Source organism: Falco peregrinus, chromosome 9 (assembly GCF_023634155.1).
Source record: "Falco peregrinus isolate bFalPer1 chromosome 9, bFalPer1.pri, whole genome shotgun sequence".
NCBI lineage: Eukaryota > Metazoa > Chordata > Aves > Falconiformes > Falconidae > Falco > Falco peregrinus.
The window spans coordinates 8,370,154-8,397,545 of NC_073729.1; the positions used below are offsets into that span (position 1 = coordinate 8,370,154).

Here is a 27,392-nt window from a genome sequence, read left to right on the forward strand (position 1 = left end):
GAAACGGGTTGTCAAAATTAGGTTTGTATTGTCCAAAGCTTAATAAGGAACTAGATAGATACACATGAGGTACGAGCATCTTGTTAAACTCATGGATGCTTAACACCTTTGAATTTGTTAAGGCATTAAGAGTATTAAGGTAAGAATCTAACTTTAGGCAGCCACTCTAATGATAATGGTTAGTGTGGTTAAAGCTGTTAAAAATACCAGAGTGGATTTGAGCAGCTACCTGTCTGTTCTGGAGCACCATTACTGTAGTGCTTATCCTGAGAGAACTTTTAAGAAAAATGCTATTCTGTTTGTTGCTATATTACACCTGCAACATAGGAAATTACACTGTTCATTCTGCATCACACAGAGCTTCTGCCTGAAATTGCCACCCCACCAAGATGAGAGAAACATTTCCATGGACTTTATTTAGTCCTTCAGGGTTCGGTGGACAGATTGTTTTATTTATTGTTAGTTGTTATTAGTTTTACTTTCAGTAAATCAGAATTTACAGGGTTTGTGCGGAAGTTGCCAGATAAGAGTCTGTGTGATACAGATGAGTCAATAAATCCTTGTGGTCTTGAACTCTGTGAATTTAATACTTCTGCAGTGTTAGACTGCATCTTGTTAGGTAGTTGCACAGCCAGTGCTGTTCCTGATCCTGAGGGTGTGGGCCACTCTTTGCCGTACTTGCTGCACTGCCACTGCGATATGAAGTTTAAGTGGAAAAGTACAGCTAAGCATGCTAAATGTGTAATCCAGTTGTCTTTAATGCAAGTTGACAGCTGCTGGCAAAGCGGGTTGAAATTGTATTCTTGGAGATCACAGTCTGAAAAAATCCCAGTCACTACAGGATGCATTCAGCTCTGTTTGGTGTGAGAAGCATCATAGTCTTTTATTGAACTAGCTCTTTGTAATGCTTGCTAATTCTCCACAGTGTTGCTTGCTTAGTAACAAAAAATTCAGAACAGCAACAGTATACAGGCTTACGTATTTAGTGTATCTGTACATGATAATATTACCATTTTTATTGGTACAAAAGTGCATTTTTATATAGCTTATTTAGTAATATATACCAGCACTAAATCTTAACTAAAAGCTGAAGTACATTTGTAATCTGATGATTTAACTTGCTGTCCTGAAGAAAAAAAAAAGTTAGGTTGTGATAAGAACACACATTTTTTCATTTTTCTGTCTTCAGAGGTGATTTACAGCTGCAAGGAGGTAAACAGGTTCTTTCTGGCTGTCATCAGAAGCCACAGAACCACAGCATGGCTGAGACTGGAAGGCACCTTCTGGGCACCGTCTAGTCCCACATCCCTGCTCGGAGCAGGTTGCCTGGGACTGTGCCTGGTTGGGATTTGAACATCTCAGAGGATGGAGGTTCCAGGGAATATGTATTATCTACTTTATGGTTCCACTGTGATGTTTTAACTGTACAGCAATTTACTAACTCAGTAGGCATATTTATGCTTGTTAACATGCTGCTCTTCCTGTTGTATGTACTACTAGATTGACTTGTGAATTTTCAAGATTTCAAAGCATCAATTCATAATAGCAGTGTTGTTTATTAGGGGACATGGCATAATCTAGGACTCAGGCTTATGTTTCTGGACTTATGAGACCTGCATCTGTTTTCTTTGTCAGTCCTCTCTAGTGAAGTTCTTTTCTGTTTAGTTTTTAGTGTTTCTGGTGCATTGGGGGGTGAGGAGGGCAACAGTGAAATCCTGATCACTTCTTGGAGATTCTCTAGTGCAGTATGTGGGAAGTAAGATGTTTGCCTTGGAAGCTAGTTTAGTCTTGTTTAAATTTAGAAATGTGACCTCTGATTTCTGATTCTTGGAAAAGATGCTTTTTGTGAGCGAGCAACTCAGTAACTTCTTGACACAAAGACAACTAAGGCTTTTGCTATTGTTCGACAGGGATTGATGGCCCAGCAGCTTTTCAAGATAATGTTCAGAAGATAGGAAGTCACGTGCAGATTCTCACTGTTGGACGGTCTAGCCATGATGAAGATGATGGAGAAAAAATGGCTAGTGGCCAACAACAGCAAAGCAAACAAGATCTTCGAACAGCGATGCAGAAAAAAGGTAAGTAGCCAAAGCTGCCTTCGTTGTTATTATTGCTTGCTTGATGTACACTGACTCCTTTTTCCTATCCTTACTCTTAGCCCTAGCCTAAGCAGAGACTGCTACTCTGTGTTTCTTCTCCTCAGAGCCTGTTAGACTCTATTCTATTATCTTGGGGGGGAAAAAAGTAAAAAATAGTTCTCTTTTGTCCCAAGGAACAAGAGCTCTCCAGGCTCTTAGGGATGCGGCTTTCCCATCTGCAGTGCAGTGCTGCTATTAAGGTACCAGGCAGATGCTAATGCTCATATCCATCTGTTCACATTTTTATATTATACAACCCTGGAAATCACTTACTTGAGGGTTAAAAAGAGAGTACAAAATAGTAACATTCAAACTAGAATATTAATTTTAGTTGTGTTGTCAGTTAAACATTGTTCATGTTTTCATAATGTGTGTTCATGTCTGCAGAGGTGAGAATTATAGCACTGTGTATTCTGCAGCACTTCCCACCATGCATAGTCCTCAAATATTCTGAAATATTTTTTTTCTCCTGGAGGCATGCATGATTTGGGAGATAGCTTGTGTATGTACACATTCATGCATCTGTCCCTTCCTTCCTGCACTGTTGTTATATCTCATTAGACATTAACTGTAGGAAGGAAAAAAAAATACCTTAACATTCTCACAAAGCTTTTTCTGAAGGCATTTGCTTTGGAGTTGTTCTTCTTCAGTGTACAGCTTTTGAAGCAAAGATGGCTCAAGCCAAGAGTGCTCTGATGCTTTAAGAATAAACTCTTTGTGTATAAAGAGCAAAATGTAAGTGCAAACTTGACTCATCTAGAAAAGACTATTCATACCTAAATACCCGCCTCTTGTCTGCAGAGCAGTTCTCACTAAGATTCATTTTTTCTGGGACGTTACTCTGCAGATGTGAGCAACTTCAACTGAAACGGGCAGATTTTCTCCAAGTGCGGTATTTCCTGGGCATTTGAGTCCGAGGGGTGTTGGCATGACTAACAAGTTCTGATCTGTGTGGTGATTGTGTTGCCTTAGACCATGGCTCAGAATATTTAATCATCAGGCTCACTACTTACTAAAGCTGATTGATTTAAAACTATCAACAGACTTCTCAAATTAGGTCAGAGCACTGGGATTTTTACTCTGAGGATCATTTCTATATTTGAAGTTTTTTCCAGGTTAAGATATATTTTTATTCTCTCCAATTTTTTGTTCATTTTTTTAAAATAAAAGCAGTGGGTGAGTTTTTTTTGTTTTGATTTGGTTTTGTTTTGCTTTGTTGCTTGATACTCTTAAATATATGGTTTGACCTTTTCTTACCAGGTCTGAGTATACTCCTGATCCAAACAGATTCTGCTAAGAGTAGACCACTAGTATGCTTCAGCTTGGGGCAGGGGGGGAACCTTTTTTTAAATGCGAATGTGGAGGTTTGCTTATTTTTATTAACAGAGCTATGCTCTGTGAGACACAGAGAAGTATTAAGACAAGACAGCAACTATCAGCATCTCCATAAAATATTTTTACTATGTGTGTATGGTTTGCCACTTGATACCAGCAGAAGAGGCTTGTTAGAAAGTTAGGAGTATCCCAATATTCATGGGAAACTTTATGTAGAGCTAGAGCTTTTCATCTGGATTCCCACTGCCGCTCTGCCACTTCACTGCTTGTGGCATGCCCTTACTGGCATGTACCCGTTGGTCTGAAAAGCATTTAGAATTGCTGTCTCCCGTCAGTCCTCCTCTTGCCTGGAATAGGAGCATAAGGAGAAGAGCAGAGAGATAAATGTTAGCTGGCCTAATGGGAAAGGCTGAGTCCTGTCAGATTTGCGTAGCCCTGACCTGTGTCCATTCTACTCTTTGACACTAACTTTGTGGAGAGAAGCCGCTCAGCATGTGTCTCTGCTTCCCCAGTGAGTCAAATTCTGTTACAAGACAAGAGGTTATAGGCTACCTGAGTGTGAAAAGAATATGCCACTTACAAGAAAATGCCAGATGTTTTGATTTCTCCATCTGTTGGAAATTGCCATACTAGAATAATTTTCTTCCTGCGGGAAATATTCGTCATTTTGATTTCCAAAGTCTTAATATGTAGACTTCCTCTCTGGCAAATGAATCACTAGGACAGAGCCAGAATTCCGTAAGTTTTAACACTGAAGAACGAACATTTTTTCTGTACATTTATCAGTTTCCAGTATGTCTCAGTAAAGACTTGGAATGAGCAATTTAGTCTTAATTCTTCTTTGCCACCTGAAGTGACAACTGTTTTGAGATTAAGGGAAGGAGTAGATTTGATTTCTGGGTTCACAAACAAAACAGGCGCTCTCTGAAGCATTCTTCCCCACAGGTCATAAATGCAGACTTTTCAGAGACTGGCATGGAATTTTCACCACCAAAATATTGGTGGCAAAATAGTGAGCACAGATGTAGAAATAATTACATCTGTGCATATGAAGTATGGCTTTATTGCACAGCTGCCAGCTGGGGAGATGGACTGTCTGCATTACCCATGCATTGTTGACTTAAAGGTGTTTGTCATTATTAAGAAATAATGCTTGTGATTAATGTGTGATTAATAAGTGAGTTCTACAGGCTTTGAAAATATCTGTTGACCTGTGAACTCAGGCCTCCCTTGCATAACCAGATTTTATTGAACCTTTTTGCTGTCATGCTGTGTGGTGTGTGTCCGGACTAGGGGAACTGAAGAAGTGGTAACACGACCATTCATGGAGCAACTGGGTGGAACACAAGCATTGCGTATGCTTCTGTTTTGTATACTCACTGTTACTATGCTGGTGTAGTTTCATTATCCAGTGTGCATCTGGTGTCAAAAGCTATTTTAAAGGGATATGCATTGAAGTTATTGGAAGCAGCAATAAAATAAGAAGTATTTTAATGCCTTTTTTCTTTTCTCCTTCTGTTGCAAAATTTGAACTGAAGAAAACCATTGCTGCTACTATCTCTGATAGTATCAGCAATTATAGTTTGTATTTCTGTACAGTAGTTTGGTTCAGTCTCTGTTTGTTGCAGACCAAGCTCATATGCCAAAAGCCTAAGCTAAAAGTCTCTCTGTGTATCCCTGGAAGTCCCGGAAGAACAGTTTAGAGAGCCTGAGAAAGATGATGAGGATGCACTAGGCACAGGGATTTAGTTATAATTTAGGCTATCTGAATTAGAGTCTGAATACCTTTTTTGGTATTACTGAATGAATATTTGTGTACAGTCTGTGTATGTCACTTTTTTGTGTGTGTTAGAATTCAAATGTAGGCCAGAAACCTCCCATTCAGAGCACCTTGTGCACAGAAGGGTTTCTAGCACAGCCATTTAGTGTGGGTGATGTTTTTTGAAGGTTCCACTCTGTGATCCAGAGCTTTTGGACTTTATTCAAAATATTAAAAGAGAAGGTGACAGCAGGTAGAAGGTGTGAATTTGATTGTGCAGAAAGATAAAATGTCCATAACTGAGAATTCAGGCAGCAGCATTATGGCCCCATCCAGTAAGCCTTTAGCCCTCTGCTGAGTCCTGTTGGCCACTTAGGCTCATTCGCTCAATTAAGGGTTTGCAGAATCAAGCCCATGGATCTTTTCCTTTCCCAGATCCCCATGCAAATACATCCTGGTCCTCTTCCACCTCCCAATCCAGTCTTGTCGCCCTGGATCATGTTCCTGGTAAGTACAGAAGGAAAAAGTTAATTATGCCGATGCTGCTTGGCTCTGGGAATCTTTGCATTTTGTTTATCCTTCTACATTGGACTTACCAATAGTGGAAATTCTGGACCAGGTGTTTTCATTTATTGTGGTTTTTTGTGGGGGTTTTGTTTTGTTTTGTTTAGGAAAAAAATTTGTGTAGTTAGCCTCTAATATGTGGAACTTAAGAGTTTGAACCTGAATGCAGGGTGGCTTCATCTGCATGATACTCCTTGAAAAACTAGGCCTGGCAAGTGTCCCACCATTGATGCTTTCTGCTGCTAAGTCCTGTTTGATGTTCAAAGTTGTGTTTCCCTTTGAAATGTGTGAGGTTTCAGATTCTTGTAAAGTCAAATTTTTAAGTGTTGTAAAGCAGTTCCTTTGGCCTGGGCTGATACTGTTTTTTACATGAAATAAATATGCATGAGAACATTTCCTTGATGTGAATGTTTCTTCTCAGTCTAAGATCTGCTCTTCATCAGATCACATAGGAACAGTTAAAAGGATGTTGTAGAAGGGCTTGTATTTTAATTGTTAAGGTTTCCAAGTGGCTGTGGTAAGTTGTCCACTGGGCTCCAGTTTCAGGTTTTTGTGTTATGCTTGAAGTACTTGATTGGATGAAGAAGATCTGAATTTAATTCCTAACTGAGTTTTGCTCCTGTATCACTGGGGAACTCGATCCTCTCTGTGGAATGGAAACCATACTTCCTTTCTCACTTGCTGTTTTGGCTGCTTGGGACAGGTGCTGTCTCACCCACATATTTGTATGCTGTCTTGCATGGTGAACCCCTTCACACACACCCTCTTTCACCTGTGAGCCTCAGGGTGCAACAGTATACTAAGTGATGTTTTACAGCAAGTATGAACAGCTTTAATATATTAGTATTTCATACAAGTGCGCTGCTTTCTCCTCAGGCATTTCAAGCAGCATGAATTTTGATGAGGAAGAGGATGAGGAAGATGAAGACAGCTCTAGTTCTTCACAGTTAAACAGTAACACCAGGCCTGGTTCTGCCACAAGCAAAAAATCCAACAAGGTAGGGAGTGAGTGCCAAAGAAGGACCCTGCAGGCTGCTAGGTACTGCGTGATTTCAGAGTGCAGTCAGGATAGGCCTGGCTTTCCTGTTTTGTTTTTAATATGCACTAACGTATCTCCAAGGTGATTTACTGTGATAGCTCTCTGGGTTTATAGGAGCAAGCAATAAAAACAATGACTTGGAGAAAAGAATAGCAAATATTGTCTGAACTTGAACGAAGAGAAAGGTAAACAGTAAATATTTACCTTTCTACCGCTTGCAGGTGCTCCAAAGGATCTTTTGTTTCTGTTGCCCTTTTCTGAGCATTTTTGTGTTCTCGCTGCTACCATCTGAACATAAAATAAGACTTCAGCTTGTTCAGATCTTCTAAATCACAAGCTTTTGCTAAACCAGTTGATGGTGCCCCACTCTTACATACTGCACTTACTTCTCGTTGCTGTTACATCTCTTTCTAGCCTAACCTGTCTCTCTGTATCCCATTTCTTCCTTTCATCAAAGGCCATCACTGTCCTTGGGTATGGCCTTTCAGCAAAAAGAAGTGTGGTGAGATGGGAAGGTGTGAGCCAGGGTTTGCATTGTAACATAGCAGTCTGCCTGTGCCGCCACCCTGTTCTGCTTTGTCAGTGTGTCTGTACGCTGAGCATCTGTGGCACAGAGAACTGCTCCCTAGGCTCTTTGGCCAAGAGCTTGACCAATTGGATGGGGAGAGATCCTTAGCTTGATAAGCTGCCTTCGAGGCTGCTGAGGAATCAGAATGGGGAAGACAGTATGACCATTGGGTTTATTTTTTTAAAGTGCAGCTTCTATGAAATGTGATTCCTTTGTACTTAACAACCTTGCAAATCAGAGTTGAGGAAACCTGAGTTTTGTTTACTGTTTTAGGAAGCGGCCTCAGCCCCCAGTCCTTCCACAAATGAGCCTCTCATAGATGTTGGTGACCTGGAGGAATTTGCCGTAAGACCTGCTCCACAGGGTGTCACTGTCAAATGCAGAATCACAAGAGACAAGAAGGGAATGGACCGAGGGATGTACCCTACTTATTACCTCCACTTGGAAAGGGAGCACGGTAAAAAGGTCATAAAATAACTTGAATGGCATACCAGTTGCATCTGAATATAAAAATATTGCTAAAAATCTGAAGAAATCTTACAAAGCAAATATAATCCTATACTTTGAATGTATTTTCAGTTTCATTGACATCTGCCCTACAGTCTTCCAAAAGCAAACCCGTAGAACAGAGCAATACTATTGCCTTTCTTCATATGACTAATCTTTGGCCTTAAATAATCCATGCACGGCACCTTTATGTGACAGTCAGCAGTTGGGGTTCTCTGCATTCTGTGGCCTAAACCCACCTATTTTCTATTCAATGGGAAGAGCCAGAGCAACTTAAAACATTTTACAAAATAGATTGAGTTGAATTATTTAAACCATAAATAATGGACTGGGTGGTTGAGAAATCACTTTTCCTTTCCAGATTTTTATCTGGTTTTGCGAAGTCCCAGGAGGCCTTCTGTTACTTAGCTAATGATGCTGGAAGACAGAAAAATTGCCTATGGTTTCTTTATATCAAGGCAGGAAGTGGTGTGTGCTAACCCCTTTGGCATTCTAGAATTTTTATTTTTTTTGCACTGCTTAGGTGTTTCTGTTAGCTGGACGGAAGCGAAAGAAGAGTAAAACCTCTAATTACCTCATCTCCATAGACCCAACTGACCTGTCTCGGGGTGGAGAGAGTTTTATTGGAAAACTGAGGTAAACACTGATACAACTAAAAATTTTCTTTATATAAGATAAATAAAGGTCATTTAAAATTAGGAAGCCTGTAAGCCACCATGACTTGTTAATTAGAGGCTTGACTGCATGATGTGATAATGGTCTTAAAGTTCACCAGTATCCAAGGCATGTTTTCAAAACTTCTCAAGTACTTACAAGATCACATTTTATTAAAAGTCAGCAGGACTGAAGCTCTTAAATGCTCAAAGGCCCAATTCTCAAGGGTGTATGAGCACAACTTACCTTAATGAGATTTTCAGAAGTGCATGAGTAGATTGTGTCTAGCACTATTGATATTAAATACTTTGGAATGGAAATTCTTTCTGATACACAATCTTAAAATCTCTTTGGTTTTGCCTGTTTCTTAAGGTCCTAATTAGAGTTGTTTAAAAGTAGTGGAATTCTTTCAGAAGCACATGTTTCTTTTCTGTCTGTCATACATCATACGTCAGTCTGTTGTTGATACCTATGTGGAGCCTCTCAATGTATGTTTAGCTCGTCTGTGCCTGAGGAAAGGGACTGTGCTACTAATTGCCATTTGCCTCTGTGGATCTTGGAATTTCATGCGCTATTTATTGCAGTGCAGGCACAAAATGAGAATAATGTGGGTTTAGCACGTTCTGAGTTGCATTTTGCACTCCTTGGTGTGATTTCCATTTAAATAGGAAAGACTGATCTTATTTACAACTTTATGAAAATCACTGTCTGTATTCTCATAGTCTTAGTAGTCAGGTAAGAAAGCAGATAGCTTTGTAGAGATTAAGTGTATCTTTAAAACCAAGCAAACAAACAAAATAACTCCACCCAATTCTTTCCTTGCTGCTTTCTTGAATTTAATAGTTTGCAAGATGTCATGAGAAGTCCATGGCATAATAAGGGATCTTTTGTATACTCTGCTGTACTGTACCTTTACATTTTTGTTACGGCCTTTAATCCAGAAATTGCTATTTAGCTGGGATTAGAATTAACAACTATTTGTACTCAATATTATCTGTCATTCCTTTGGGGCTACAATGCAGTAAAGGATAGATGTCTCAGGCAGCATTACTGACAAATGGTGATTGGATTTTCCATTTTTTTGATAGATCAAATCTTATGGGAACAAAGTTTACAGTTTATGACAATGGAGTAAATCCAATGAAAACATCATCAAGCCTGGAGGGGAGTACCCTGCGTCAGGAGCTAGCTGCTATTTGTTATGTAAGTACTGCGCTGCTCACAGGCAAAATATGCAAGAAAGGGCAGTTCAGTTTTGGAAATAGCACACTGAATTTCCTTCTCACTTATGATTATGTAAATCAGCATTCATACTTGGATGTAATCAAACAGCTCAGCTGATGTTCATTAGAGAAACCAGGAAATTCAGTGGAAAGCAGAGGTAAAAAACGTGCATAGAACCAGGTTGCTGAGTTCTCACCCTTGGTCAGAAGGTGTAAGACCATCTACGTAACCCTCTGGAAGGGGTAGGATGCTTCGCAGCCTGCAGGCACCATCTGAGGGAGTCTTCTGAACTGGAAAGAGTTGTGCGCATGGAATTACTGCACTGAAGTGTGATCATTTGTAACGGCATTTTGGAGGGGGCCTCTCTGATTCAAGACACAGGTAGCTGGCCAGCTAGGTCTGCAGCAGTGGCTGACAGACTGGGATAAAAAAATCTAAACCTTTTTGTTGGGAAAAATCCCAACAAGCCCCAAACAAAATCCAAAATTCAATTGAATGAGAGAAACCAGCCCCTTGTATAGGACAGTAAATAGCACTTGTCAGGAGTGATGCAGACAATCAAAACTTGAAACACAGGTGCTGTTGTTTCATGATTACTGGATGGACCAACTGTTCTAGTGAGCGTATTCTTTCTGTCCAGAAAGCTCTGGGCCCAGGTAATTCTTCCAGTCAAAACTGGTATGTACACTGTTACAGAAAGTTTTCTGTTTTCACAAATCAACAATTTCTGAAAAAAATATCCAAGAACCACTTTTCTGAAAAGTTCCTGCCCTGCTCTAATCAATGATGCCTGGAAATCTGTCAGATGGAGGTCCATCCATCCCAGCATACACCCTGCGTATGCACAGAATGCATTCCTGGAGAGGTCAGCTTCAGGTTGTGGGGAATGATGCATCTAGAAGATTTCAGCACATGAAAAGGAGAGGAGAGAGCCTGCTAATGTGTTCTTTTCCTGCTGCTTAGGATGCTGCTTTCCTGTCAATATTGTATAAATGGCGTGTTTGTTCATGTGTGCTATTACTCAGGCATGTGACCTATGGTTGCAGACAGGCAGACACACACACACACGTATCCCTCCATTCCTGTTGGATTTGAAACTGAGAATTTCAGAAAATCCAGCTAACAGGATTTAACAAGAGAGTGCAGGATTTGGTGTCTGTTTAGAGTTTGACTGACGTTCCAGTGGGAGCCTAGGAGGGCTTACATGTTTAATAAAGGTAATTTTAATAGTTTATACAGGAGGGCATTCCCTGGAGCCAGGCAACTAATCTTCTGGTGCAAACTGGAAATACAAGGAGAAAACAAAAAACAGTTTAAACAGAAGTTATATATTGAAAAATGTAGGCATTGTTTGTTTAAGTCAGCAGCAACGACATTTGAACCATTAATGTTACCAAATAAAAGCCTCTGTTGCAGTCTGCAGAGGTAATTAGAAGTGTGAGTGCTGGAAAGAACAAAACAGTGGCCACTGTTTGGAGAATGTGGCTAAGATAAGCTGCTTTTGTATGTCTGTTTTGAGATCAGCAGTTTCAAACATGAACATTTGTGTAAGAAAATGTCTTCTTCCATTGATACTTTGATCCTCGTGGAGAAAGGCAGCAGGCTTGCAGGTGTGTTGCGGCCAGAGGACAAAAGGAAATCTGAGTGGTGTTTCATTACTAGCAAGGTTTGCGAAAGTGAGATTATTGTTCCTGGCTGCAGCAGAACCCCAGCAAATGCCAGAAAAAGCACTTCCAAAACACCCTTGTCCTAAGGTAGCCTTTTAATTCCTGCCTTGAGATTTTTCCTGCAGCAAAAACTGTAACAAACAATACTTTGAAAGCACCACTACGCCTCTCACTGTATCTCAGCTCATCCGATCAAGTGCCTATCTGGAGAGCAAGCTGTACCCGCTCCCACCAACTTACTGAGCCTGACCTGCTGAATCATCTCCACAGGTCTAGTGTATACAGGCAGGAGCTGGTGATGCTTCTGTTGTTAACTATTTGTCTATTTATCTGTCCCCATCTATTGCGGGATAAATGTGTTGAGAACTCTTATTGTGGGGCTCACCTCAGGGCGTGTTTCAAGCAACAGGAATAAAGTTAGTGCAAGGACCGAGTTTTATCAGGTGCTGTTAACCATTTTTTACTTGCTCCACCGATGGCAGGCTAGTATATTAATAAACCTGCAGCAGCACCTAATGGCTGATTTCAGAATCGCTTGGCAGAATTTCTCAAGAAGCAGCAAGGTGTAACTGTACCGTTTGTACCCGGATTTTGTGTGCTGGATTCCTTTGTATCTGTAGCATCTCACAATTCAGTTTGTGTCCCGGTTGGCAGGCAGGGTGTGCGGCTGGTGTTCTGAGGTGTGACTCGGGTCTTGACAAAGCAATAAACCCCCCCTCTCTTTGGGCTTTCTCTGGAATGAGTTTCTACACAAAATGTTAAGGGCAAGGCATTGTTACGTGAATCAAGTCCAGAAAGGGAAGTGGCTGGAAGAAAATTGTGGTAGTTAAATTGTGAATCTCTGGTCAGCTGGAGGGATATGCACCTTGCTGCTTTTGTCGTGGCAGCTATTGCCACTGTAGTGAAACGCTTACATAATTTTATGGAAGTGTGTAAGATTTTAAAAGCAACCCTGGGAAGAGACTGTTTTCTTTCAGCCCAGTGTATTGTGACGCATGCTCGCAGGACAGCTTACTGGTTGTGCTAAGGCAGAGAGTGCAGCTTCTGAGCAATACTGGGCCAGGCCCTTAGCTGATGATTTAAATCACTGGCCTGCTGGCCGAGTCAGTAGGGCTCTGTCGGCTGACAACCCTTATTTTCTGTTCCTGTGTAAACCAAGCCTGTCAGTGACATTAAAAGGGTGTGAAATCAGAATTTGGCCTATGTTCCCCTAATAATGCCATTTGTAGTCTTGAATTTACACAGACAAAATAGTGGAAGAGGGAAACAAAAGAGAAGCAGAGAATGAGACAGGAGATAAGGGGAATTAATTTTATTGGGATGCGGTGATTAGAAAGGTCTGCTTTTAATTAAAGCTCCTTGTTTGTACCTACTGTTTTCCTCATATACTCTGTGTTCGTAGAATTTCAGTTCTATTCCTTGATTTCAGCAAAAGGATAGCATTTGCCAATAAAATGTTTAACATCATTGGTTATTAATGTGATGTGCAAGTGGAAACCTTTCCCTTATCATTTGGCAGAGGTACTGATTTTAGTGTTTCTGAGTAAATCCAAAGAATATAGTCCTGTTCTTTTCAAAGTGATAATACTGCTTGTTGGGAGCGAAGTGATTCAGTGCTATTATTTAATTTTACCTTGAACAACGTCTTCAACCAGTCAGCATCTAAATTAATTGTATATAGCTTAATTGCAGCTTGACAAGAAGAAAAGCTTGTAAGACATTGCAGAGAAGACAAAATTGTCAGTAGTAAGCAGAAAATAAGCATAAACATGATTTTTTTTCTTAGAAATTGTCCTTTGCTGTGGTGAGTCTCTCCTAAATATAAGGAGAGAATGTAGGGAGAGGAATATAAGAATATTCAGCAAAGTAACTTGGTGGAATTTTTCTTGTATGCATGAAAATCTTTAATAGAGTTGTGTAAAATCTCCAGGTGCTTTGCTGAAACAACCAAAATTATTTCAAAGGTCTGATGGATGATAACACTTCTGCATGAGTAACTTTTAGGCAGGTATTTTCAGGTGTTTCCAGTGAATTGAGATACATGGATTTTTACTTGCAAAAGCACATGTTTGTAAAAGTTTGGTGTTTCTTAAAATCAGAACCCTTCAATTAAATAGATAAAAGCAGAGGCATCTGAATATGTCACTTCTAAATGCCCCAGTGGTGGAGCCACACCAGTTGGAGCCTGGGGGTCTCCAGTTCTTGGCATTTTGTGGTACGATGCTGGGAATAGCACCAATGGGAATTTCCTTTCTGAGATTCCTTAGTGTGTGTCCAGAGCCCTTTGCTTGGGAAAGGTAGAGGGGGAAAAAATGCATGACTGGGGGTGGGGGCAGGAGGGGGAAATAAAATCGCACAAAACATGAGGAGATGGACTTAGTCACGGCTTCATTTACCAGAGTTAATGTACTGCCCTTTACATTTTTCTTTCTCAAAAGTAGATGATGACTTACTGAAATAATTGGCCCTAGTTGCTTCTGTGGAAAAAAAAAATAAAAGAAAGCCTCAGATAAAAATAAGATTTTAGCCCTATTTAGATTTTAGTGGTTGTGTTTTGAGAGGATAGTGCATTACTGGAGCACTTCTGTGAAATGCTGGTCAGGAAGGCATCAAATCATGTTTAATGGAAGAACTTGTATTTTCCATGGATTTATTTTTGCTGCCCATGTTATTTCTTTACTTTCCCTGCTTTCACAGCTCAAAAATTTGTATTCATGCTAATGTGTGTGTTTTTTTACCATGCTCATCTCTAAGCATAACATATCTGAAGACTTTGAAAACCACAGCACTGCTAACAGATGCTCTTACTGGCAGCTTCTTCTTGTTTGCTTTTGTACTGGCTCTGGAATAAATGGAGTTGGACCCATATATTTAATTTTGTCTCTCATCAAAATGTGTGACTGCATTTTATGATTTTTAAATTACAGCTACTTTATTTTGGGATCTGGCAGTAGCCAAGAAATCTGGTTAGTTCATGTCCTTTTTTAACAAAGGGATTATTTATGGGTTTTTTTAATTGTATTAAGGTTGCTGGCAGCCCATGCTAGGAGTGTTTTTGGAAACCTCTATTTCCATTTTTCCTGTTGTTGGAGCTTCTAAGACAAAGCTAGAATGTTTGGCAGTGCCAGTGAAGGCACAAGTTTCAAGATGTTTTTTGAGTTGCCTAACAAATAAGGTCCCTGGGCTGCCACTGTGTCTCTCTGTTGAAGAAATTAACTTTAAAAATACAGAACATGATGAACTCTCCTCTAAATATTTTTAGGAAACAAACGTGTTGGGATTTAAAGGACCTCGTAAAATGAGTGTGATCATACCAGGAATGAATATGGACCACGAAAGAGTTTCCATCAGACCACGAAATGTAAGTCATACCATCTTGCAACGATAAAAATTACTTGAATTATTTTTCAGTTAGAGTTGGTTTTTTGCATTTCTGAACGTTTAGAGGTTAAACACAATTGCAGAACAATGGGTATGTGACTAGTTCTGGGACTCACAAAAGCACTACAAATACCTTACGTATTTTGATAACAAAAGATACAACTAATGTTTTCCAGGTTGTGGAAAGGACTCAAATGCACATTGGCATTAAGACACTCAGAGTTCTCTGCTTCATTCAATGATGCTGTTTTGAGGGTGGAGGTGACAGTTTAGCCTTTGGGCCAGGATTTATGAGCTTTTTTTTTTTCTGTGAACTTTTTTTGTCTTGTGAGAGTGTTAAACTGAAATGTTTATCTGTGGTGTGTGCAGGAACATGAGACACTTCTTGCAGGATGGCAGAACAAAAATACAGAGAGTGTCATTGAGCTGCATAACAAAACGCCAGTCTGGAATGATGACACCCAGTCCTATGTTTTAAATTTCCATGGTCGAGTCACACAGGCCTCAGTGAAAAACTTCCAGATTATTCATGATAACGATCGTAAGTATCGCGCTTTGTCTGTAAAGTGCAGAAGCAGTCCTGCATGCACAGCCTGGCAGTGATTCCGCCCTTACTGTTGTTACCTAAGCGAGTTTAATGTAGTTATGTGGGTCCAGCTTAATGCTGCTCTGCCTTGCGGCCATGACGTTGATGCAGGTTGGGTTCAAACGCTCATGCTTAAGGTGGGTGATTCTGCTATGTGTGATCTTACTTTTCTCCCTTGGCTTCCTGGCTTGTGAACTGAGCAACCATTTGAATAATTTCTGCTCTCAGGGCTGTGGTACTTCCAGTCAGCAGCACTGTGGGGTAGTATCGCTCCAAGTTCGTACCACACAGTCCTTCCTTGGAGTTTTTGTTCATGCTGGTCCCCATACACTGCCCAGCAGGAGATGGCGACAAGACTGGTCCCACTGCCCAGCCACTTTGCCATTACTAGGCTTTGTAGCATTAGCTCTACAGAACTCCCTGAAAACGTCAGGACTGCCTTCCACATCTTCACTAGGACCTTACCAGTGTGCTGCTTTCTGCCAGAAATGTACAGCCCCCTTTTTTCTCAGGCTTAGTTTCTGGAGCAGGGATACAGGCAAGTGCCCACGTGGAATGACAGTGCCCCACTTTATGCTCCCTTCAGGCAGGCAGAATCACTCAGTGCTGAAGCACACTGGGCCAAACTAGTGCCATGCTTGGGGAACATGCTTGGGGAACATTGGAAACTGGTGAAAGTGGCTCTGCCAGCCTTCGAGAGTACTGAATTTGAAACACGGGTGTATGCATTTGCTGCACTTCATAAGGTGAAACGATTACACCTGCATCTGCAATTAGGCATTTCAAACTCTTGAATGAGGCGGAGGTTTCCTTTTGCTGAAAAAGTGAAAAAAAGTCAAAGAATTTCTGAATATAATGAGACATGATTAGGTCTAGATCGCAATCATGCCTTCTCTTCCTGTGCTGTCCTTGCTTGTCCACTTGCCTGAAGTTAAGTGGGAATAGAATTAATTGGTTCTCAGTACATGAGGAACTGGGCACTTGGTTTATATAAGAGGTTTGAGCGTTCTATACAGAAGCAATTTTCTCTCTGTGCTTGCAAACCCCACTTTATCTGTGTAATTTTTTTGACAGTTAACAGGTCTTGCAATCCTTTATCACTCAGCTGTTCCTCACTCAAGCTATCCTTGCTTCTTCCTCTGGTATCAGCACACCCACTTGCATGAATAAGTGTTGCGAAGTTTGATGAGTGAGCATGTTTTGTTTGCATTTTGTTGAACTAGGCCAGAGGGTGATGTTGAATGTGTACTTATTTAGTAGGGGCTGCAAACAAAAATAATGCTTTGTCACTTTTTATGACCTCTCTTGCAGCTGACTATATAGTGATGCAGTTTGGCCGCGTGGCTGAGGATGTGTTCACCATGGACTACAACTACCCCATGTGCGCGCTACAAGCCTTTGCTATTGCCCTTTCAAGTTTTGACAGCAAGCTGGCTTGTGAGTAAAGGGCATGGGTGAGCATCCACTCATCTCATGTCACTTATGGTCAGGGAAAATGCAGTTGTGAAGGACCAGTCTATTGTTGAAGAGGAAGTAAAAGGAATCTTCTAAAAATTCAGGAAATAAAGTTTTCCTTTTTTTTCTGTCATATTTTTCTGGAAGTGACATAAATTTTGTGTAAATAGAAGTTCTGTCTCATGTCCTTGATTATGGTATGGAGATGTGCCATGAGGTACTGTACCGTGGCTCTAGTAGCACCATTATAACGGTGTCTTTTTTAAATCCGGAAAGGGCGTGCACGCTCAAGAAGTTTCTTTTTACATTTAAGAATAATTCTGAGGCTGTAATCATACCTCAAGGTTGCACTCCCACATTGACTAATCAGAGCTTCACATCATCCAACATAAAAGAAAGATCACAAAAAAGATGCACTTTTTTGAACGTGCAAGGATCTCATGTAGTATAAAGCCAAGTCTGAAGGCTGAAAACCTATACTGGACTGAACTTGATGCATTGCTATTGTATATGTCGTAGGGCATGATGAGTTTCAATTGCAGTAGGAGGAAACGGAGAAGTAGAAAGCACAAAACAATGTTGCACAAGTCACTTGAATTCTAAGATGTCATTATGTTTTAACATCTACCTGCTTTTTAATTTGTTTCAAATGACAATGTATCTGGAGTACAGAAAAGGAAAAGGAAAATGTCTCGATGCCAAGAAGGCATAACTTATGTTGAATTTGGCATGTCGCGTGTTGGGAATCTATATCCTTGTATTGCTGTGGTAATTCAAACACATATTTTGTATGAAGTGATATAAACAGTTGGATAAAGGCGCTCTGCAGAGAATCTTACTATTTTGAACAGGCTGTGTAAAGCTGAGGAAGGTAAATGGAAATATTTTATTAAATTTGTCTGGCCTTTTGCGATTTTACAATTTGTTGATTGCATTTTTTGAACTTTGAGCAGCAACCACTTTTCATATTTATTTCCCATTGTAAGAACGCTTGAAATCAATTGAAACTGTGTATGTTGCTCTCTGATGTAAACGTGCCAGCTACTGAGCTAAATCCTTCTAGGCAAATCTAGAGTATGCTGCATACAAATGAGACACTGGCAGGACACAGAATAACTTAAAATAGTGTGGATTTTTTGTTTCTTTTTTTCCTGATTTATCTGAAATAGCATTTGTTTATATATTTCAAAACACAAGCAAAGAACAAGCCATTCTTTTTTCTGAACCTCTCAAAAGCCAAGAGCTGCAACTGAAAGCACACTGTAAAACACCTTTAGAAATAATGAGCCTTTCTGCCATTGTTCTGTAGACTGTTACCCTAAATGGCACACAAAGTGATAGAATTTGTAAGTAGTTCACCAGAAAGGGTATTGAAATGTGAGAGAAGCAGTTGTGTTTTATACTGTCTGTATTCAGATTCTCCTTTTTACTCTTTATAGACTCTTGCACTGCACAACCGAAGGTTATATAGAGAAAATGAGATTTAATCTGCTTGTCTCATAGCTGTCGGCCCCTTTTGGGCTATAGGGGACAGGCCATAAGGAGAGGTTGTGCCATTTGAACTGTGTAATTTCAACTAATAAAAGAAATGTGCTCTCTTCCTCACATTTGCCTTCAGGTCTCCTTCCCAGTATACAGACAAGGAAGTTTCAGATAAGGGATGGAAATTAAGTAATTGCCAGCACTTTTTCTAATCTTTATAAAAATCTATGGAAAAAAGTCTGCTGGCTTCGGACAGCGTTCTGTTGATGGACTCAGCCTGTCAAATGTGATCTTTAAATAACAGGAGGCTCTGTCATTTGTTTCAGATCTTTTTGCAAAAAGCCTTTCCACACAGTGGTATAAAATGGAAAGACACCTTTTGTTTGAGAGACCTGAGCAGTCAGTTCTGTCAGCAAATGATCAAAACGATGGGTCGTGAGCTGCAGTGTGATACTTGGGCTTTGCACATGGATGCTTTGTTTTCCCCTGTAGCTGGTAGTTGCCCACCATTTCACATCCCCACCTGTGATCTCACTTCGGATTTTAACAGAGAAGGCCCTTAGGCCTTTGGTTAGCTCAGTCTTTAAAAACTAGCTCCCATGATAACCAGAATTTTCTGGTTAGACTACTGCACAATTGGCCAGGAATTCCCACTGCTGGTGTAGATGTATGATGTGGGTTTCAAGAACTCTCCAGCATGGGAACGGTGGAACCTGCACAGCGGTCATTCCGTGGCTCGCCACTCATATGTTTTCTTTAAAGCCTGTGAAAGTGGCAACTGACAGAGTTTTCTGCCTCTCTGTGCACAGCGCTGTGTCAAAGGAGCTAAGTGTCTCACGGTGCAGATATACAGTCTGTTGGCTGTAGTAGTGGAGGTGGTTTAGAAAGGGTTATTTTTAATGTGGATCATAACAATGGGCTGAAGGGAAGCTCATGTGCAGTGAACTCCTGCACAAGGGTCAGAATGAAGGGCTGGGGAAAGGCAGCGACTTCTTGGGACAGTTGTGCTGCCAGCACATTGTGTAACTTCAATCTCACTGCGTGTCCTTCCCAGCCAGGTATTTTTTTAACCCGTAAGAATGCCGGGAGGAAAGTGGCAGCTCAGATTCCCATCCTCTTAACAGAGTCATGCAGGGACATCAGCCAAGGAGCTGCTGAGGAAAAAATTCCCCACTGTAAGTCGAGGTCACTGGAGGGGGATGTTAACCTGGGACTAGGAGGAATGAGGAGCTGGCATTAAATCTGGCTCAGTTACAGCAGGATTTCTGCCCGGGAGCCTTTGCCAAACCCTAATTCCTCGCTGTTGTTCAGCAAGGTCCTGGGTTCTTTAGGTTCACTTGTCCATTGCCATCTGCTCCAGGAGCAGCTGCTTTTAATTTAGCATCTATATAATTTCTGATGGAAGTTTTCTGGTGACCGCCACTGCTGCATGTCAGTGCAAGAAGGTCGCAAGTTTTCCAGCACATCTCCAAATGTTGTTTTCCTAACTTGGTAAAGTCACAGCAGGTTCTGTCCTAACATACAGTCATACCTGCGGTTCCACCATCCTCGCGGTTAGATTTTCCTCCACACGAGCAATAAAACTTGGCACCAGTGTGTATTTTCAGAGATGTATGCATACTGAAGGAACCAAGGAGTAGTTAGTTGCACACTCCTATTGGTAGTAGCTACTGCAGGGCCTGCATGTCAGTCTGCAGCGTGGCATAACCTTGTTTATTTAGTGTGACGAAGAATATAATGGCATCGAGCTGTCTATTTCCTTCACATAGTCCTAGTGACTGTTTGGGTACAGTAGATTATATAGTATTTAAAATCCCAATATTGATGATTTTTTGCATCTGCTGTTGATTTTGGCAGAGAGAGGTAAACAAATTCCTTGCCTGAACTGCTTATAGGCAAATACTGCATGCTTTAATGAGAGTTCTTAATCTAACTTGTCACTCTGTTTACATCAAACAGTTTCTTCCTGGCCCTTTTATCTAATTTTCTTCATCTCTGATGTTCTGTTCCTTCTCATTCTTTCACGATCCCTTTATCTTTTCTTCAAGGATGTGTAACTGAGAAGTGTTTATTCTGACAATATTACTCAGTGATGCCTCCACAGCTGAGTAATGCCTTCGGTGCACATCCAGTGGTGCTCCTACAATAGAAACCTTATCAGAGGGATGAATTTGGCCCTTTGGCTTTTCAGTAGAGTAAATTAACACATTAAAAGGCAGCAGATAAAGAAGCTTGCCTAAAACATAATCGGAATTTTCTCAGTAAACATTCAGTAACTGGAGTTTCCAAACCACGGGTTGCAAATCAATGAGCAGAACTGCCCACAAGCCCTGAGGCAGACTGTGAAGATTCTCTTTGTAGTGTTGCCTTATTTTTCCTCTTTCAAAAGGTTGAAAGTGATTTTGTGAGCTGAAGGGTGTTGCTGCACTAAACTAGAGTTTATTTTTCAGAAGGCAGACATCACTCCACTCCTTTTGTAGGATAATACGTGGCACGTAAAATAGTGATGTCGTAGGCCATTGTTACAAATTCCGATGCTAAGAAGTCTGTGAGAATGGTTTTGTAATAATTCCTGGGCAAATCTCCCGCTATTCAAGTTGCCTTACAATAGTGCTGGAGCTCCCAGCTGGCTGTCCTCGTGAAGTGCTAGAACCGAAGGAGCTTTAGTGCAAAGGGCTCTCTAATAAAACTTGGTAGCTGTACAATCAAAAAAGATCGTGGAGTCGGACGGCACCACCGAGTTTTATTGGTCGTGGTGAACCGATGCCATCAATTCAGACTTTCTGGGTTTTGGCTCCCTTTTGATGAACAAAAGGAGGGACTTTGGACAAGCAGAGACATCAGTGAGGTCTCTAGAAGTATTGAGCATTAGACCTACTTTTCTACCTATAAAAATCTGAGGCCCACCTAGTGCTCCCCTTTAAAAAGGAAGAAATCAACCCAGTCCTTAGTATAAAAAATCACTCCCAGTTCTTGTGTCTGAGCTTTTCTCAAGTTATTATTAACTTATTAGTGATTTCACATAAGGATACAACAACGACTGGATGTCACAAGGCAAACCAGTTCTTGATGACTCTAGACCAGTACCAGAGTATTTTGTCTTTGAATATTTTAGGAGGCTAGGATGGGGGGGGGTTGCCTGGTGTTTTGGGCAGAGTTTCTCCTGATGTGTGGCAGGTGTCAGAGGGAAGATTTTGGGTTTGATCCTGTGGCATTCTAACTAGTTCCCCCACTGCGCTCCTAAAACATCGTTTGCAAGATTTTTCCTGGTTTTAGAGAATCATGTGTTCACCAGTAAAATTGCTTGGCAAATGAGGGCAGCACCTGTAATAAAGCAGCAGTCACCTTTATTAGAATTATGGGCTGATGACTCGGATTTCTCAAAAGGCCTCATTTTGATTACTAGAAAGTAGTTTTATACACAGAAATCTTGCACTAGAATTAATCGAGCTGTAGATGCAGGCTTCTCATGTATGTGCTACTTCATGAAAATGGGTTTCTGTTGTTCTTCATGTATGAAATGTACCTTCCAGGGTTCTGCTCCATGTTTGTGGTTAATTGTGTAGGTATTTTTCAGTTCTTTCTGTTGCTCACCAAGGAACTAAGAGAAGACTTGCACAACTATCTCGATGTTTTGGTATTTTGCTGTGAACTATATAGCTCAGTAGCTGATACTCACAAATGCTGTATATTGGATGAAAATGCATTAAAACTTATTTTATATGTTGTATTTTATTTAACGGCCTAAAAAATTTAGATTCCTCGTTTTCAGTAAGAGTATGTTTATCAAGGTCTTCACTGAGAAGACCGGAATTAACCGGCTCTCTTGAAGCTGTTTAATGGAACCAGTGCACTGGTTTGCTGAATTGCTGTAGAAAGAGAACACAGTTCAGAAAAATTATGCTTACGTTTTTGAGAGAAAAACCCTTCCTATATACTTTATAATTGGATTGCTCATTAACACCGAAAGCTTATCGTGGTTTTATTTAAGTCTACAATGGTAGCTTGAAAATTACTCTGACAAAAGCTTGCGAGCACGTGAACTGGGATGAAGTCCAGCTTAAGAGTCAGAACCTAGCAAGTACCCCTGAATGCTGAGGCATCTGTTCTGTGCTTAGGTACTGCCTGCGTGCCAGAAACGTCCTGAAGAGTCACAGATCTCTGTTAAAACCAGCCTCGTCTTTAGGCTGCCCAACAGCTGTTAGAACACAGGCCTGGCGATCAGGTCACCTGGGTTTTAATCCCAGCTGACCGTGTGACTTTGTGCGAGTCTTGTAACCTCTTTGCACCTCTGTTCCAATGAGTTGGATGGAAATAGGAAGGTTTTGGACCTGCCTACGTCCATCCCCGTTCTGCTGAGAGGCTTCTCAGGAGTGTATTAAGGCTGGTGGGTGACAGGTGGTGTGTTAAGCACCCTACTGAATTCTTACTGAAGGAACTGCAGTAAAATAGGAAGTTTTCTGCCACCTATGTACAAACTGAATAGCTAACTGATCTCTACAGTCTTACCACTGATTTTGGTAAGGCTTGAATTTTTTCCCTTGTGTCATTTTTGGTCACTGAATGTGCAGAAACAGCAGTAAGGACAAACCATCTGATACATTTTTTTCCTTCTCCCAGTGATGTGGTGTTGGTTGTGTTGTAGTGTGCACGGTCAGTTGTTTTAAAACTATTATTTCTGAGCACACTGCAGAAGTTCAGTTAATGCAACTGCCTATTTATGCTTTTATGTAGCAAATGGGAGACACTCAGCAGTTGTGCTGCAAATTGCCTTTTTGTACTTCTGGGGTTTTATTTTTTCTTGGATGTGACTCAGCTGTTCAAACCTGTTGTTACTGCAGACTTCGATTCTGTCACGCACATCTGACTTTAAAACAATGAATCTCATGATTTGTGACTACCTTTATACTCACAGGGGATGTTTACAATGTTACAGTGCAATCTGTTTCTCACATTTGACCCTGTATCTGTAGCTTCTTACTGAGGTTACCCCAGCTGGCACAATGCCCTTAGAAGTATCAGTAATTTGTAACGTGAACTCTCTCAAAGTAACAGAATGGAATTTATAAACATTTTAATAGATTTTAACATTACAATCTCGCTGATTTTATTGCTTACAGATAGGGTGAAATTGCAAGGCAGTTATTCAAAATATTCTTTCCTTAAGCTTGTTTTGAAGTTTGAGCTCTCATTTAAGCAGTAAGCTCCTGATGCTGCAGCTGCAGCCGTGCAAGCACAATACAGTTTGGCCTATGCAGGCTGCCAGACTGGCTGCAGAAATCTGTCAGTGTGATCAGACGCAGTAAGTGATGGGAATTCCAAAGTCCTAGTAAGAGTACACTTCCCAGCTCTCTTAGGCAATCTTGAACATCACCTAAGGAATCATGTCCCTTTCCTATGTTGACTTGCCAAATAACAGCAGGAATATTTTCACTCCCTTTGAAATTTTTTTATTTTTTTTTAAAGGCTATGCTTATTGTCTCAGCAGGTGTGATTTTAGAGGACATTTAGTCTTGATGTCTTGGGAAGTTATGTCATGAGATTGCTCATTTTGCCAATCCAGAAAATCTTACAAGTAGACAAAACCTGAGTATGTTTTGTGAGTGGGCTCTGGGCACTGCTATGACATTCACTGTTCAAACACGTTTGTGAGCTCCGGCACCGTGCAACAGGAGGTTTTCATTCCAGTCTGGGGACAGCAGAAGATAACCCAGTTACTGCCACCCTCTTCTTTTCCCTAGGGAGAATCTCCCATCCTCCCTGGCTAGATGCAGAACTATTGATCCTGATGTGTCTTTAACCATTATGGTATTTTTGAGCTATTTTAGAAAGGATTTCTAAAGACGTAGTTTCAGCTCAAAGAAAATAAGTCTTTGAAGGAGCTGTAGGTGTACCAAGTTGATTTGGTTGAGGGGCAGCTGCCTTTTCCAGCAATTTTCTTAGTTGAAAGTTATTAAGCAGTGCTTAATAGTCCTACTGGAAAAACGTAACATAGCTATTAAAATGCACTTTCCTTGGGTTTTGCCTTATACTGGTTTGTTGTGCCCCACTACGTTTATTTCTGAAAGTCAGAAACTTCCAGTGCTAAACGCAAACAGAGCAGTGTTTTCTACTGAAGTCTCTGCCTCCTTTTCTGCTGCCTTGTATGTGGAGATCTGGTATTTGATACTAAAAATTGAAACTTCATCTAAGAAAAAAACCAGGATTTCGAGGCAGAATCATTATATTTACCTGGATTTACAGAGGGCTTTTTTCAGTTAGGACTCTTATTACTGGCAGAGTGTGTGCCGTGAAACATCCTAAATACCCTGTTGCATACTACATCTGTGACATGGTGCGAGGACCTGGGCCAAAGATCCAGCCCTCTCTCACCAAAAAGGCACCACTTCCCTTTGGGAGGTCTTCCCCTTGATACTTCTATGCTTATTGCAGTATCTCCCAGCCGGGGTTCAATCTGTGATTGGGTTAGTCAATACTTCAGCAAACACTTTGCAGACGCTACACGTCAGCCAGTAAAGCCTTACAGCAGCCCGGGGGCAGCAGGTAAGTATTACTGGCCTTTTAAAGGCAGTGCAGGTGCGATTGGCAGCTTATAAAAGCAAACAGACAAACAAAAGAGTTATTTTTAGAGCTGGCTCTAGAACTAAGTTCTTAGTCCCTAATCCTGTGCTGTAGCTATTGCTGTGGGTGACCAACTAGTAGACAGAGGGTCCCTCTTTGGAACTTCACTGTGAAGACTAAACTGTTTCACTTTATTTTGGAATACTGGAAAACCAAACCACATTACACAGAGTTCTCATCAGGCAATTGGAATTACGCTGAAATCATGTTTCAGGCATATTAATTTATGAGGATGGCCCAGAACAAACATGAGGCTGCTGTGCAAGTGTCAGGAACTGAAAAGTAACTTAAATCAGGCCCACTGAGTTTCCCGAAGTTAAAAAAAAATGGGGGGGGGGGGCTGTATTTCATTCCTAACTGTATGTATTTGGAGATTCAGTGTTCTAGAATACCCTGAAGATACAGAAATGCTGTGTACTGTCAATTCTAACTTGTGATTTTATGTAGGGCTACAGCAGCGACGCTTACTCTTACAAGATTTGTAACAATGTCTTAAAAAGGTCTTAAAATATGTCTTAAAAACAATGTCTTAAAATATGGCTCTTTAACTAGGAAGGATTCCCAGGAGTTCCTGAATTCAGTGATGCTACGACAAGGTTTCTTGTTGTTTTTTTAAACAACTGATTTCAAAAGCACTGGTTATTCAGTCTTTTACATAGCACAAGCCCGTGAGGATGCATTCCTATTTGGTATCGCTTCAAATACTTTCTTGCAGGTGATAGATGCTTTTCGGCTTCTTAGTAACGTGTGTTACTATACTTCCCTTGTTCTAAGCCCTTTGATTTTTTATTTTTTTCCCCATCTACAACTCTCTTGTTTCAAACATGTACAGGTTTTTCCATATGGGGACACTCCAGAAGGCTAAGGCAGTGACACCTATAAAGTTAGCGTCTGTGAATTGGAGTGTGTTAAATCCCTGTGTATATGCTCTCATTTTGAAGTAGGGTGGCCTTTCAGTTCCAGTTGGGTAATCCTCACTGGGGTTATTTGTCACGTTGCGCAGTTCAAGGTTATTGGTGAATTCTGAAGTGCTGAATAGGTTACAGACCAAAATACTGGAGAACATATGTAAAGGGCCTCATCCTTCCGCGTTCTCCAGCGTGGCAATTCTGGCTTACAGTACAGCACTTTGAACAGCTGGCTCCTTGAATGGTACTCGCACAGCTCAGCACCTACACGCTAAGGGCTGTGTTCCGAAGTCCTCTTTTTCTGCTGCAGGGGGTTTGCAGCACTCTCTGACTTACTGCCACCTGTATGAATTTAAGCTCTGTGACCACAGTGTGCTTCCTTCTTTGGATTTTGTGAATGCCAGGGATCTGGGGACTGTATGCTGAAAGCAAGTGCTTCACTAGTATAGCAGAGCTTGACACTCGGAGTGTGGTATAAATGCTGCCAGTATAACTAGGTTTATTTGCCCACCAGATATATGCTTGTTTCTCAGAAAATAATCTTCTTTTCTCTTTTTCTTCTTCATTTATATCTGCCTGGATCTGGAGGATGAGAGCCTCTTTTAGCATTCATGCAAGCAGCCACCATGTAGAAAAACACACACAACAGGTTTATTACGGACGGGTTTATCACTAAGAATGCAACCATTTACGTGCTTACTGTCATCCTGCTGTGTACAGTGCGTGTTTTTCACCGTGTGCTGTTTCCCACCCTGTGTGCTTGTCACCAGTCACAGGACATGGCTGCAAAGGCGTGCGTGGAAGCTTAGCAAAGAAACTGCAGAACCAAAGCCATTAAGATACAGCTCTCCTAATACCGAAGAAAGAGCTCCTCCTGAAGGCAAAAACCAGGACCTGTGGCTCTTTTAAGTTATCTGACCTTTCCATGTGTTTGCATTGCATATAAGAAGATAACACTTTTTAAAATTGTACGTGCACTATATTGAGCCCTAAGCCCAGAAAAAGGAATACACAATCCAAGGAGTTCAGTTACAGAAAAGCAAACGAAAGTGCAACGACGTGGAGGAAGTCCAGCATGCGGGCAAGGCAGCAGTATGTGCTGGGGAGCGACAGCAGGGTGATTTCTTGCCAGAGAATTGGCACGCTGCTTGGCATCGCTTAGAGTGAGTCATGGATTTCAGTGTTCAGTGGCAGACTATGATGGTCACTGCTTACGTTGCATTACATTGGTAAGAACTCTGCCCACACCGTTTGTTTCTCTCCCAAACAGCTCGATTGACGTGCAGATCTCTTCATGATGACATTTTCACCCATTTATGTCTGTTTCAGGCCTAATCCAAAGCCTGCTGGTGTGACTGAACGTTTCTTTCTAACTTCTGTTTGTCTCCATGACACGCTTGTGCATCCCTACGAGAATCCTAATGCCATCTTGCCTGTCTTTGTTTAAACGTGGGCTTATCTGGATCTCAAAAATTGGGCATTACTGTCATGAATGCTTCAGAAA

The 27,392-nt window shown here is 41.0% G+C and overlaps 1 protein-coding gene across 8 annotated transcripts in view; it reads left to right on the forward strand.

The window, feature by feature from the left end:
* Positions 1 to 27,297, forward strand: part of TUB (TUB bipartite transcription factor) — a 164,806-nt gene extending 137,509 nt beyond the window's left edge. For 5 of the 8 annotated variants that reach the window (XM_027784983.2, XM_055813782.1, XM_055813783.1 and 2 more), the window contains 9 exons: positions 1,911 to 2,078; positions 5,668 to 5,739; positions 6,673 to 6,794; positions 7,677 to 7,868; positions 8,434 to 8,546; positions 9,653 to 9,767; positions 14,718 to 14,816; positions 15,206 to 15,377; positions 16,734 to 22,089. In XM_027784983.2, the coding sequence (XP_027640784.2) occupies positions 1,911 to 2,078; positions 5,668 to 5,739; positions 6,673 to 6,794; positions 7,677 to 7,868; positions 8,434 to 8,546; positions 9,653 to 9,767; positions 14,718 to 14,816; positions 15,206 to 15,377; positions 16,734 to 16,867 (1,187 nt within the window). In that variant the 3' untranslated portion in view covers positions 16,868 to 22,089. Of the gene's footprint in view, positions 1 to 1,910; positions 2,079 to 5,667; positions 5,740 to 6,672; positions 6,795 to 7,676; positions 7,869 to 8,433; positions 8,547 to 9,652; positions 9,768 to 14,717; positions 14,817 to 15,205; positions 15,378 to 16,733; positions 22,090 to 26,476 lie in introns of those variants that run through there. The other 3 variants (XM_027784984.2, XM_027784987.2, XM_013298259.3) reach the window with 2 other exon arrangements.
* Positions 27,298 to 27,392: the final 95 nt, after the last annotated feature.